General features: G+C 42.7%; 1 protein-coding gene across 1 annotated transcript; it reads right to left on the reverse strand.

Annotated features, from left to right (window-relative positions):
• Positions 1–206: 206 nt before the first annotated feature.
• LOC103733690 (ribonuclease 2B-like) lies at positions 207–619 on the reverse strand. The gene is given in 2 exon segments (XM_008832579.1): positions 207–313; positions 316–619. Coding segments are annotated over 2 exon segments (411 nt in total).
• Positions 620–13,514: the final 12,895 nt, after the last annotated feature.

Below are 13,514 nucleotides of genomic sequence, written 5' to 3' on the forward strand. Positions count from 1 at the left end.
GAGGCTCTCCTCCAGATCCTGGGCCACAAAGAGCCTCTCAGGTTTAGTCTCTGACTAATAAACCTGCTTGTTCTGTTGAGGTGGGTTCCTTCATCTCTTTTTCTATTTCTTTACAGTATGTAAACGGCCCTGTGATTCATAAAAAGTCACAGGAAGCCTTCCCCTTCCTCTCTTGGAGCTTGCCACAGACTGTTTCTGGTATCATTCTAAGCTCCTTTGTTTGTTTCCCTTGATAACTGATTTCCTTTCCTGTAACTGTTATGTGTGCATCTCGTATAATTAGTTGCTGGAGTTTGGAGGTCACAGACAGACATACCAGAGATGAACTATTATGACAGTTAGTTGAGTTATCTCTGCAGGTCGTATTTATATTGCCACAAACACAAACAACATTAGCAAAAGTTGTATGAAGGAAAGCATTTTTGTTTTTGCACCGACCTGTATAACTGTTAACTACCTGCATTGCATTATTACACTGGGGGTGGGCCATCTTTACATGCTGGATATCAAACCACTGAGAACGGGTTACATTGGGTACGATCTGGAATGAAACAACCATTATCAGAAGCCTCAGCAGGAGGAGGAGACAGAGTCTGGACCCGGGCAGCTTAGGACCCATGTTTCCTGTGGGAACAGAAATAACTCCTCCCATCCCTGTGTTGTTCCCTGTCTCTTCCCATAGGTCCTCCGCTGTTGCTGTGGGGTCATATCTGCAATTCACTTCCTGTCTGCAAAGTGTACTCAAATCAGCTCAGCCCCCCCTTAAGCACTCCCCCATCTTTGCCCCTCCTGTCCCAGTTCTAGGGCTTGGTGTCTTACCCGGTGTCTTACTCAGTGTCTCTATATTTTGGCTCCTGTGAGAACATGCAGCTGGTTGTCCTGGGGCTCAGGCTAGTGTTTGCACTCCTCTTGGGCCTAGAGATACAGAGCAGGCCCGGTGGGTGGAGCTGACAGAGCAGGTGGCTCTGAGTCCTGGCCATGCAGAACCCTGCGGATCGGTACATTGTCTGCTTGTGCAACCAGCCTTCTTGTTTCTCCACTTGGTCAACAAACAGACACCTTCAGATACTGAGAGACCAGAGTTCATAAAGCATGGCTAGTTGTCAGAAGAAACAGCACCGTGGAGGGCTCAAGAGATATTTATATTCCCATAGCTCATCTTAAAATCATATGATGTTGAGGACTGGAGAGGTAGCTCAGCAGTTAAGAGCATTTGCTGCTCTTCCAGAAGACCTGAGTTTGGCTCCCAGCATCAACACTGGGTGGTTACAACAATCTATAAATCTAGCTCCAGATGATTTAATGCTCTGCTATGGTCTCTGCAGGTACCCACACCTATGACATACGTAGATACCTATACACACACACACACACACACACACACACACACACACACACATACACACACACACCTTGAAAATCATATTTTGGTAGGTGCACCAAGTCTTCATTTTAAAGTATGCCTTTAAAGCAAGTGAGTGGAAATATAGTCCCACAGTGACAGTAGAGGGCATGTAGGAAAACTGAGCTTTAGCAGACTCTCCTGAAAAAGGGACCAACTCAGGGGTCTTCAGTGAATCCACGTCTCTCTCCTTATTCTAGTTTTATCTCTTTGTGTGGTGATGTCATTACCTTTCAGATGGAGACCTTTGTGTTCATGATTATCAGACTTTTATACCAGACCTGCTCAGCTTGTGCTTATACTTTGAAATAGCACTCAAGGGCTGGAGAGATGGTTCAGCGATTAGGAGTGTTTCTTGTTCTTCTAGAAGACTTAACGTTCAGTTCCCAGCACCCACATCAGGCAGCTCAAAACTGCATGTAACTCTTCTAGTCCTTGAGGGGCCATACACATGACCAGATTCACATCCCCATATGTGTGGCATACATTCACACAAATATACACGAAAAATAAAAATCTTTAAAATTGTATTTAAGGCATGCCTCATAATATTTCTCTGATTGTTTCTTGTATAAATGTCCTGTGTACATTTCAAACACATTTGCCTCCAGAACGTGTGCAAATGGTTTAGCTTTACACTGAGGACATTTAGGAGAAGACCTTGCTTTCTATAATACTTGAATAATATAACACAGTGTTAGAACACACTAAACTTTAACTTTGGTTTTTTTGTTTGTGCTTGTTTTTGTGCTGGAGAGTGAACTCAGGACCCTGTGCCTGCTAGGTAAATGCTCTGCCATTGAGCTACATGCCCAGTAACACATGAACATGATTTCTGTCTTCAATAGAATGAATCTTTTCACAGGGCCCTTATTCTTTTAATAGCAAAACCTCCCTTGCAGCCCAATTTAGAGGCTCATTTATAGACACAGCTTATACTTCTGTTAAGTACAGCCAGAATCATGCCCTAGTATTAATATTTTAACTTGATAAATGTTATAAGGTGTTATCTCAGGAGATTCTTCTCTATTTCTCTCAAAAGCACTGTTGAGTATATTGCTGTCCAAGTTAACAGAGGTCTAGTTTAGAGTTCCCTGACAAGAATAAGTGTCCAATGCCTACAATTTCTTCAGCCCCAGGGTCAGTTTGCAATGTCTGCTTTTAGCCTGTTGACTGAGAGTTAGCTAGGATTAGCACCTTCTGGACATAATGTCCCCTAGTGCAATGACTGTCTATGGCCATGACAGTACACAGCATTTATAGAATGGTAATTATATCCCAGTTGTTCGGAATTAGATCTTCGTGGTGTGTTGGGGAGTATTAAGACAGGATCTCACTATCTAGCCCAGGATTGTCTTGAACTTGCTTAGATTTGGTTCAAACTTGCAATCTCCTGCCTCAGCCTCCCAAGTTCTGGGATTATAGGCATGTACTACCACACCCAGTTTATGAATTGGATCTTAAATGTCTCTGGAAGGCTCCTGTAATAAATGTTTGACCTCCAACCTGTGTTGTTACTTGTGGGTGGGAACCTTTGGGAGGCAGGACCCAATGGGAAGAGGTTAGGATGTTGTAGGTGACTCTGCTTCTTTCTGCCGTGAACTGACCAGCTTTGTTCCACCACGTTTTCCGCTATGGTATTTTGCATTACCACAGACCCCCTAAACAAGGGAACCAGCTGACCACGGACTGCCATCTTTGAAAGTATAAGCCAAATTAAATCTTTGCTACTTAAGCCTTTATCTCAGGCATTTTATCAAACAATAGAAAGGTGATTGTCCCAATTAATTTAACCATGGCAAAAAGAATGAGATTTAATTTCAAAAACTCAAAGAACATTTTGGTTGCATTGGGCTCCTTTTTCAGGGCTGTTTTCTAGAGCTGTTGTGGGCTTCCTACATATTTCCTCTGATGGCTACTGAACAAAAGCTGAGCTTGAACCTCTTGATCAGTTTCTGGAACGACAGGTAAGCACTGAGCTTCAGGGTGACCTCGCACAGAGCTAAGTTGATGGGTCACTTGTGTCTTTAAGGGGCCCTGCATATTATAGCATCACCTTTGTGTGCGCAGGTGCCTGCAGAGCCACATCGAGCATATAACTTCCAGCAGACCCTATGGAGCTCTGCCTCATCCATCATTTCACACTTACTGTGGATGATCAGAACCACCTCTTCTGCTGTAATCCAGGAGAACAAGTGGATTCTGGGAAATATGATTGGTGCCACTACAGGTAGTCTTGTGGTACTCATTGAGAGAGTGCTCATGGATCCCATGTAGCAGTCACGCATAGACAGGACAGTAGGATACCCTGGCCCCAGCCTCGTAGCCCCTTTGGTTGGGATTTTAATGGAGATTACATTGATATAGGTTAATTACATCAAAAAGTATCTAAGCAGTGAATCTTCCATTCAATAAATGTGCAATATTTATTTATTAGGCTTTCTTTAATGTCTCACAGTAAAGTTTTACCTTTTCTTTATAAAGTTCTTATATGTTTATTAGAATTCCTCTTGTGAACGTAATGTTTTAATAGTGTTATAAGTTGTATCTGTGTAAAATTTCAGTTTCTAATGTTGTGTTGGATCTCAGAAAACACTACCCTAATATTCTTCTTTAACATATTGATTGTTAGCCATTTATCTTAAGGAACTGCAGATAAAAGAGTAGCTCTGGAAAGCTGCCCTTTTGTAAAAGAAATGTATATCTATAAAGGATATTTCCACTCACAAATATATCTATATCAGGGAGACACTGTCCTAGACAACCTTTACCATCTGAGAGATGCATCTGCACAAGACAACCATTACTCACTTTGCATTTCCTCCTGTAACTGTCTCCAACCCTCAAGTTCCTTTTCCTTTCTGTAGCTCAGGATGTTGCACGTGTTGCAATTATCCGTCTCTTTGAGTTCCATATTTCTGTGAGATTCTTACGTATACTTGCATAGGTCAACACAAGAAACACAACTCTCACCTCAGAAGGAATAGGAGATGGTTTATTTTGGAGTCAAATATGAGTGGTCATGGCCAGGGCACACCGATTTATGTTATTCCAAATCCCATGTTCCAAAGTGGTAACAATTTCATGAAGTTTCTACAGTAAGAGACAGAACAAAGAAAGTCATAAATCAAGACACTTCTGAAATACATCGGTGGGGATGAGGTAGGATAGAAGATAGGGCTCTATGTGCCATGCGGAGGGGAGTTGAAGAGGGGAGGCTCTGCTTCTGAGACCTCATCTGCGTTTGCTGCTGAGAAAGACAGGAGACTTCAGAATCCTCTGATGAGAATCTAATTGCCCGCGGAGATAATATGTGTTTTCCAAAGGATATCTTCTTTGATTGGGAACGAGACAGTGTTCACTTGGGGTCAGATGGTGCATTCCCAGAAATACCATGTGAATGAAAGTTTCCAGAAAAACTGCATCTTACAACTCAACCCTCTGCAAAGGCTGATCGACTGGTTAGAACTTCAGTAATTGTGGTGTGTTTGGAATGTTGCAGGTCCAGAGCCCAGTTACCATTATCTTGGACCATCTTTAGCTCCCTAAATAGCCACTCCTTGCCCACCTTTGTTTCTGACTTAACATCCTGTGACTACCAGATAAAAATCCTTTTGGAATATATTAACTTAGCAGACCACCGGCTTCCACCAACTGAAAGGCTGAGAGCCATCCAGTGGCATCTGAGCTGCAGCTGAGATGTCTCTTCTGCTGTCTCTGTCTATTGATAGCGTCCACCAAGGTATGTAAGAAGTACCTTGATTTATGACTTTTCTTTGTTCTGTTACCATAAAAAGTTCATCAAACTGCTTCCACGTTGGAACATGGAATTTGGGATAACCTGAATCTATGTTCCCAGGCCACGGTCAGTCATATTTGGTTCCAGAATAAACTTGCTCTTACCCCCTTTAAGGTGAGAGTTATGCTTTTGCATTGACAACCTCAGTCAAGGGTGTCAAGGTCAGTAACCAGGTTGTGCTTACTAAGTGCTGCTAGCACTCCTCTCCCCTAGACCTAGATGATTCCACTTATAATGCAATCTTGCAACTTTATTTACCAAGAAAAATTCTTTAACTTTTAACCTTATTACAAATTACATTTTGAACAATGTTAGAAAGAAAGGGGAGAGGTTGCTTAGCAACCTTTAGAGAAGCAACTTGAGAGCTGCCAAAACCCTTTTTTTTTTTTTTGGTCTTCCTGTAGCCACCGCTGGCCTAGAACTCATTATGTAGATCAGATTGTGTGGAGAGCGGGCCCATGCAGGAGTGCCCAAGATGGCGCCCGGGCACCCTGCCAAGCCCCATGACTGTGTGATCAACACGTTAATAGCACATGCGCAGCAGTGAAGGACACGGATATAAAGCATGGCTGCTGACGCAAGGGCTCGGGGACAGAGTGTCCCGACCACTCCTGTCTAGCGATCTGGCTCGTGTATCCTACTAATGTGGTGTGATTGGAGGGAGAATGAGATAAAGGGAATGGAACCGGGCAATAAAGAGGAAGGAGTTTGAACCGGCGGTTGGTCGGTGTCGTTTTTGCTGGGCTCTGCTGGACAGGGCTTGGGGAAGCGGCATTTTATGGAGATCTGCCTGCCTCTGCCTCTGGGATTAAAGGCGTGTGCCACTGTGCCCAGCCCAAAATCCCGTTGGAAAGAAACCTAATGACAACTCTCTTAGAGAAGTCCACACTTGTCCTATCTGGTGTGCTTTGTTCGCTCTCTCTTGGAAACTCCCTTCTCTCTTTTTTTTTTGAGACAGGACCTCTCTGTAGCCCTAGCTGGCTATGTAGATCAGGATGGCCTTAATCTTACAGAGATCCACTTGCCTCTGCCTCCTGAGTGTTGAGAGCACTTCAGATACATGATATATAGATAGATAGACAATAGATGATACATAGATAGATGATGATAGATAGATAGACAATAGATGATACATAGATAGATGATGATGATAGATAGATAGATAGATAGATAGATAGATAAATAAATAGATAAAGAATGTTTTATGTCCCAAAACTAGTAATCTAAATAATACAATACATAATTGTTAAACTAAATTTGGCCCAAAGGGTCACCACATACAAGTACTTATTTGATGAGCTGAATCTTAATGCATGAACTGACTGAAAGAATACTAATAATTTGTAGAATAGAGTCAACAAATGGCTCAGCTCACCACAGAAGCTAAGCTTCAGGCAGGTAGCCACCTGTCTACACTGTGTTCAGATAAGGCAAACAAGGTGCAGTGATTGAGTGAGTCTTCCCTGTGTCCCATTTCTGTTTTCTGTATGAATGTTTTCGGACCACATGGCAGAGTGGAGCTCTTTAGTTTATTGTTTTTCTGAGGATTCTGGTTATAGAATCATAAATAAAAGCTAATTAAGATTATAAAACTCGGGCTGGAGAGATGGCTCAGCAGTTAAGAGCACTTGCTGCTCTTGCAGGGGACCTGGGTTCAATTCCCAACACCCATGTGGTGGATAACAACTGTCTGTAACTACAGTTCCAGGGGATCTGACCCCCTCTTCTGATGTCAGTGGGCATTGGATGCACAACAGGGGTGCACTTACATACATGTAAGCAATATACTCATACCCATAAGTAAAAATAATAAAGATTACAAAATTAGATTACTATAATTTTGTCTTTCAATATATTTGCAAGTAGCGACACTTTTGCGTCTTCTTTTCTTATTTAATCATAATAAACAGAGGGATTTAAGTTTGTATTTTTTCCCTCAAATAAGTCACTAATTTTCTCAGCAGTGTAGAATAAATATTTATCCTTTTCTCACCAGTTAGAAATGCCAGCATTATTGAGGCTGGAGAGAAAGACAGGAAAAATTAAGGGGAGTTGGGAGGGCAGTCATGAGAAAGGAGGTCTTATTTTAACAGAGATGGAGACTGGTGGGCTCTGGATGGACTTGATACGTAATTACACTTCAGAAATGAACTTTGTTAGGAGAGAGCCTCATGAGCATGGGGGTCATGATTCAGTCTTGAAGTGGGTGAGCAACTAGGAGGGACAGAGCATCTTATCAGAGACAACATGGTGGGGCCTTATAGGGAAGAAGAGACTTCCCTTTAAAACCTGGAGAGCTTCATTAAGAACAAAAGCTTAAAGCAAAATTAAGGGAAAGAGCTGTCACAGACAGGACAGTGTGACAGGGACAAAGCTTCCAAGAAATACCCAGAACAAAGGGAATAGCTGACTTAAAAAAAAATGGGGTCGGGGGGAGCTGCCAGGAAGTTTCACAGCATGGAATTTAATTTGACATTTTCTACCTGCTAAGGGGCCTGGTATTGGTTGGGACCACAGGTTTCTCTGGCAGTTTTGAGTGGGAGGGACTGCAAGGCCACAGCAGAGCTGGGCTTCTCAACTCTCTGTCAGAGAGAGAGGGAGAGAGGGAGAGAGGGGGAGAGGGGGAGAGGGAGAGAGGGAGAGGGAGAGAGGGAGAGAGAGAGAGAGAGAGAGAGAGAGAGAGAGAGAGAGAGAGAGAGAAACTGCAGAGCTGCAGAGACCGCTCTGGTCTCTTAGAGTGACCAGCATCTTAAAGCAGCAGCCCATGGTCTATGATCTAACAGGCCTGCTTTGCCTGCCTGCTGACAGAGTCAGAAAACTTCAGGCACCACTACCAAGGTCAAAATTGCCCACAGAGACAGTATGTGTTCTCCAAAAGACATCTTGTCAAGGATAATAAATAAACTGTGTTCACTTAGGGGCCACACAATGTATAACTTTGAATTTCTGGTGCATCTCTCTTTTTCCTAACCCTAAACAACACTGCACCCTGTATAAATCCACCTTACAATTAAATTTTTTTAATTTGTTTACTTATTTTATGTGTATGTTTAGCTTGCACCTGTGTCATACAGTACCCTCAGAGGCCAGAAGAGGGCGTCAGATCCCCTGGAACTGAAGTTACAGATGGTTGTTAGCCAGTATGTAGGTGCTGGGAACCAAATCCAGGTCCTCTGCAAGAGCAGTCAGTGCTCTTAACTGCCAAGCCATCTCTTCAGCCCCCACAGCTTTGTTTATAGAGCAAAAAATCTTTCACTTTTAACCTTATTGAAAGCTACACTTTGAGCAATGTTAGAAAGGGGAGGAAGTTTCTAAGCAACCTTTACAGATATAACTTGGAACCACCCAAATCCTGTATATCTGCACTGTAAAGACATCTGTTTGTGACTCTCTTTGAGGAACTCATGCTGTGCTGTGGTATGCTTTTCTCTCTGGGAGAACCTTTCTTTCTAGTTCTATAAATCCAACTTTGCTTCAAACCGACTCATCCTGGAATCTTTCCTGTGTCGAAGCCACAAATCTTGCTTTGGTCTGTGTGGAGGTTTCTAAAAGGGAAGGGACCTCTTCCAGCTGCAGTGGAGGATGGACTGGAGCTATGTCTCTGTCCCTATCACTGGTGACATTATGAAGTTTATTAATCATTAAGTTATGGGTGGGCTTCCCCCTCCATATGGAGCTTTTGGGAAGCCTTCTGACAGCTAGTAGGCTCAAGCCTCAGGGGCAAAGGAGCTGTAGAGGGTAAGCTGCTGATAGCTGTTAATGCAGCAACAGCTGCTACAGCAGCAAAAGAAACAAAAACTCCCAGCTGAAGACAAGTTACAAGACATAGGGGAGAGCCTAATAGTTTTCTACTAGATAGTTATTGTATTAGATGAACTCCTAAAGACTTATGTTATACCCATAGATTAATGCCTTCTCAGCTTTCACCAGGGAAGTGTCCTTATGCAGCAGATGGTGATTAGCACATAAACTCTCAACTGGCCAATGTGCAGAGAACAAGAGGCTGCAGAGTGCTTATCCATGACTAGGGCACCGATATCAACTTCTGCCTCCTAAGGCTCAGGGATCATTCTGGAAGAAAGGGCAGAAAGATTGTAAGCACCGGAGGTGGTGAATGACCACAAGGAAACAGTTTTCCAGACAGTTGGTCAGTTACTCATATGAACTCACAGCAATGGTAACAGCATGCACAAGTCCCATGCAAGCTCAAACTAGAAAAAAACCCAGCACAGGGATGGGGAGGTGGGTAAGAAACCAAACCCAACCTAAGGAAATTGTGGCAACCAATGGCTGCTGGGAGGGGAAGAGAGTGTCTCTTTCAAGAATGGGACTCTTGGTAGGTTAACTAGGCCCCAATGGATGGATCCACACTGAAGGACATTTGGGAACACAAACTAGAGTCTATAGTCCTTATTATGTGTCTAATAGAGGACATTAAATTGGGCAGGCAATAATAAGGGGAGGTGTGAATAGAGAAGGGGATCTGAATAGCATCTAATTATAGTGTATGAAAACCATGAAAATTAATTAAAAATGTTTTTAAAAAGAAATAAAATATTTTCTAAAAAGAAAGAAAAATAACAACAAAGAAACAATAACCACACCCCCCAAACCTCCCAGCTGAGTGAACCCTGCATCTGAAGGAGGCAGAGAGGCATCAGGCAGTGTGTAAAGGTCATGGTAACAACTGGAAGGGACCAGACAGAAACTTTCTTACAAGTCTCCCTCCCTCTGCAGAGACAAAGCCACTTGATCTGCTGACCTGCTTGTGAATGTAGACTAACTTTAGTGGGCTCCGGGTTCTTCCCCACCAGATTTGACACCTCTTCCCTGACTGACTTCATTTTTTCATATCCACATTCAGTCAGTCAGGGCCCAGCTCATCCCAGCAGTCGTCTTATAAATTTGGGCTTCATTTCACAAACTGAGATAGAACTGCTGCGGGAGCCAAGGGAAGAGGAAGAGAAAGAAGACGTCGGTGCCTAATTCTTGCTCTAGCTGGGAGTCCAGCCCCAGCTCTCTTCAGGAGAGAGGCCTGAATGAAGATGTCAGGGTCCAGCTCCCAGCCAGCTGGCCCCTGGAGAAGGAAAACTGCCTTCAAGACTTTCGAGCCACAGACTTGCTGGAGGCTCCCTGTGCCTACGGTGTCTGTCCTGGACAAGGAGCTTAGTCAGTCTCTGGCCTTGACCAAAGGCTGCAGGTAGAGGGAAGCTCATTCCTGCCTCAGCCTCCAAGACCTGCTCCTCGCTTTGGTAACCTGAAGATTTGCTCTGCCAGGGACTGGCTGGCACCCTGAACCCTCCGTTTTGAGGCGCTTAACCACTTTTGCTGCTGAGAATCTCAACCTGTTTCATTTAGATCCTGCATGGCAACCTGTTTAAGTTGTTTTATCCCATTTAGAGTGGGAGGAGAACCTGGTTGGAGACAGAAGAAAGTTTCCACTGACTGCCTCAATTACATGCAGCTTACTTCTGGATTCTCCTGTTTCAAAATTTTGTGTTCTGTGCAGTAGTACACCATGACAGTGGTGAAATACTACATGAGTGTTAGGCAGCTGGAGAGGCATGGCAGGCTTGTAGGCCACTGAGGATGGAACTCTCTCTCATGACCAGCTTTGGACCTCACCTCCCATTTACCATATGGAAAGGTGGAGATACCAGCTTTGCTGAGGCCCATTAAAAGAAAACTACTTCCTCCTGATCAAAGGAATGGAATCTGAGTTCTCCCTCTGGCATGACAGGCATGACATTTTGATCTGCTCCAAAGAGCAGAGTATTTCATAGTATTGTCCTCTCCCTTAAAGAGTTAATCCACCTGGGTCTGTCAGTCACTTGCCCAGGAGACTGTCAAATTAGATCCTCTACCTGCCCCGCTCGACCCCCCCCCCCAGAAATCAGGTCTTGCCTCCCTACAGCCTCCTCCCTGTACAGAGTTGGAGACTTGCAGTCCCACTTTTCTTTGTAGCTTCAAATAAACTCAACACAACCTTGAATTGTAGCTAGTCTTTTTTTTTTTTTTTTTTTTTTTTTTTTTTTTTGGTCTTTTTGAGACAGGATCTCTCAGTAGCGCCAGCTGGCCTGGAACTCATAGAAATCCACCTGCCTCTGCTTCCCAAGTGCTGGGATTAAAGGTGTGTGCCACCATGCCCAGCTATAGCTAGTCTTTATTAGTGCCTTTTTGACTTCGACATAGGCTAGGCCAGACTATATCATGTGGTATGGAGCTTGTCTAACCTCCCCCCCCCCCAAAAAAAGCCCTGTAAGAGTCAGAGACCTTTGTCCTTTGGAATTGAGGGGAAGGTTCTCTCTGTGTCTCTCTGTGTCTCTATCTCTGTCTCTGTCTCTGTCCCTCCCTCCCTCCCTCCCCTCTTCTGGCTACTTATGGCCATGATATCTTCTACTTCAAGATGGGATCATGGCTGCCTGTGGTCATGAGGCTTTCCTAATAAAGCTCATCTAAAGAATAACTTTGTGTCAGCTGCTTGCTTTCTTTTCTAAGTTAGAGCAGAGACCCCCACCCAGGAAAACTGATTCATCCCAAGGCAAGCTAAGGAGATGGGAGGAGTAATCATCCTCTCAATGAGATAATGTGTGTCTATGTCCCAGAAGGCCCTCCTTCAGTGTAGTTACTTACAGATCTTCACTGCTAAGTGTGCCTGCTTTTCTGAGTTCTAGCTCCAAAGAGTAACTTTTCCTTTCCCCTTTTCTGTCCCCTCTTTGGCTACTGACCAAAATCCTAATGTGAATGAAAAATTCCCAGGAAAACCCATGGACTGAACTTCCTGCAAAACTGATTTCTTCAATGACTGTGTGGAGTTTGAAATGTTACAGATCCAGAGCCTATTTACAATGTATCTTGGACCACGTTTAACCCATAAATAACCATTCCTTGCCCACTTCTGTTTCTGACCTAACATCTTGTGACTAACAGATAAAAACCTTTTGCAATGTATTAACTTAGCAGATGACCAGCTTCTACCAACCAAAAGGCTGAGTGCCATCAGATAGCATCTGACGCGTATAGCTGAGATTTCTCTTTTGCTGTACCTGCCTGATGTTTCCACCAATGTATTTGAAAAGTGTCTTGATTTATGACTTTTCTTTGCTCTGTTATGATAAAAACTTCATGAAATTATTACCACATTGGAATATGGAATTTGGGGTAACCTGAATCTGTGTTCCTGGGCCATGGTCACTCATATTTGGCTCCAGAATATACTCTTATCCCCTTTGAGGCGAGAGTTATGCTTTTGCATTGACACTAAACGTTCTTTCCCTGACACTCTGAGTTTTCTCACTTTACTCGGAGGACCCCCCTCCCCATTTTCTACAGCTGCTTACAGACCTACATCGCTGACTAACTCAAAAGGCCTGACTTTCTCACAGTTCTCCATCTCCCTCCTGGTGACTGTAGAGATTTACAGCTTGCCTACTTTGCGACTCTTCTCGCAAATACTAATAAAATGATTCTTGAGCTTTCTTTTGAGTAAATTTTTTTTGCAATGAATTTTTTTTAGAATAAGCATTTCATTGCAATAGCATTGACATATTCAATAACAATTTCCAGAGCTAAGATGCATCTCTTTCAAAATTGGCTATACATTTTTAGGTTTACAGTTGAATTATTACAGTTATACAATATTGTACTCAGTATAAACCCTATAAGACATAACATTAAATGAGGTTTTAACCTTTAAAAAAGATCTCCATTTCATTATTAAAATACACAGTTTCATACAGAAAAATTCATTTTTAATGCAATTGACATTAAGATGTTTGCACATGCATTTCTAATCTCTATATATCTGATTATTACTAGTCACAGTCAATTACTTTCTGAGCTCCTTGGCATCTGAGCATGTATATAAAGTCATCAGGTAGATTTCAATTGTATTGTTTTTCATATCTACTAATTATTATTATTTTTAATCATTTTTAAAATTTTTAATAACTACATGATTAGAAGAAGCATTTCACTACAGATTTAACATATTCAGTAACACACTCCAGAGCAAGAGTACATCTTTTTCACAAGTAGGTGCAAGTTTCTAGGTTCACAGCTGAGTTCATACAGTTATACAATGTTGAACTCAGTATAAGCCCTGTAAGACACAAAATTGAATGAGTTTTTTAGCCTTTAAAAAAGATCTCCATTTCATTTTAGAATATATTGTTCCTTGCAGAAAGACTCACTGTTTTTGCTAACACTGAGATGTTTGAGCATGCATCTCTAATCTGTATTATCTGATTATTACTAGTCATAATCAGTTGCACTTGGATCCTTGGAGCCTGTGTATGTCTATGAAGTCATCAG

The sequence above is a fragment of the Nannospalax galili genome, unplaced genomic scaffold (genome assembly GCF_000622305.1).
Source record: "Nannospalax galili isolate Female #2095 unplaced genomic scaffold, S.galili_v1.0 scaffold196, whole genome shotgun sequence".
NCBI classification, from domain to species: Eukaryota; Metazoa; Chordata; class Mammalia; order Rodentia; family Spalacidae; genus Nannospalax; species Nannospalax galili.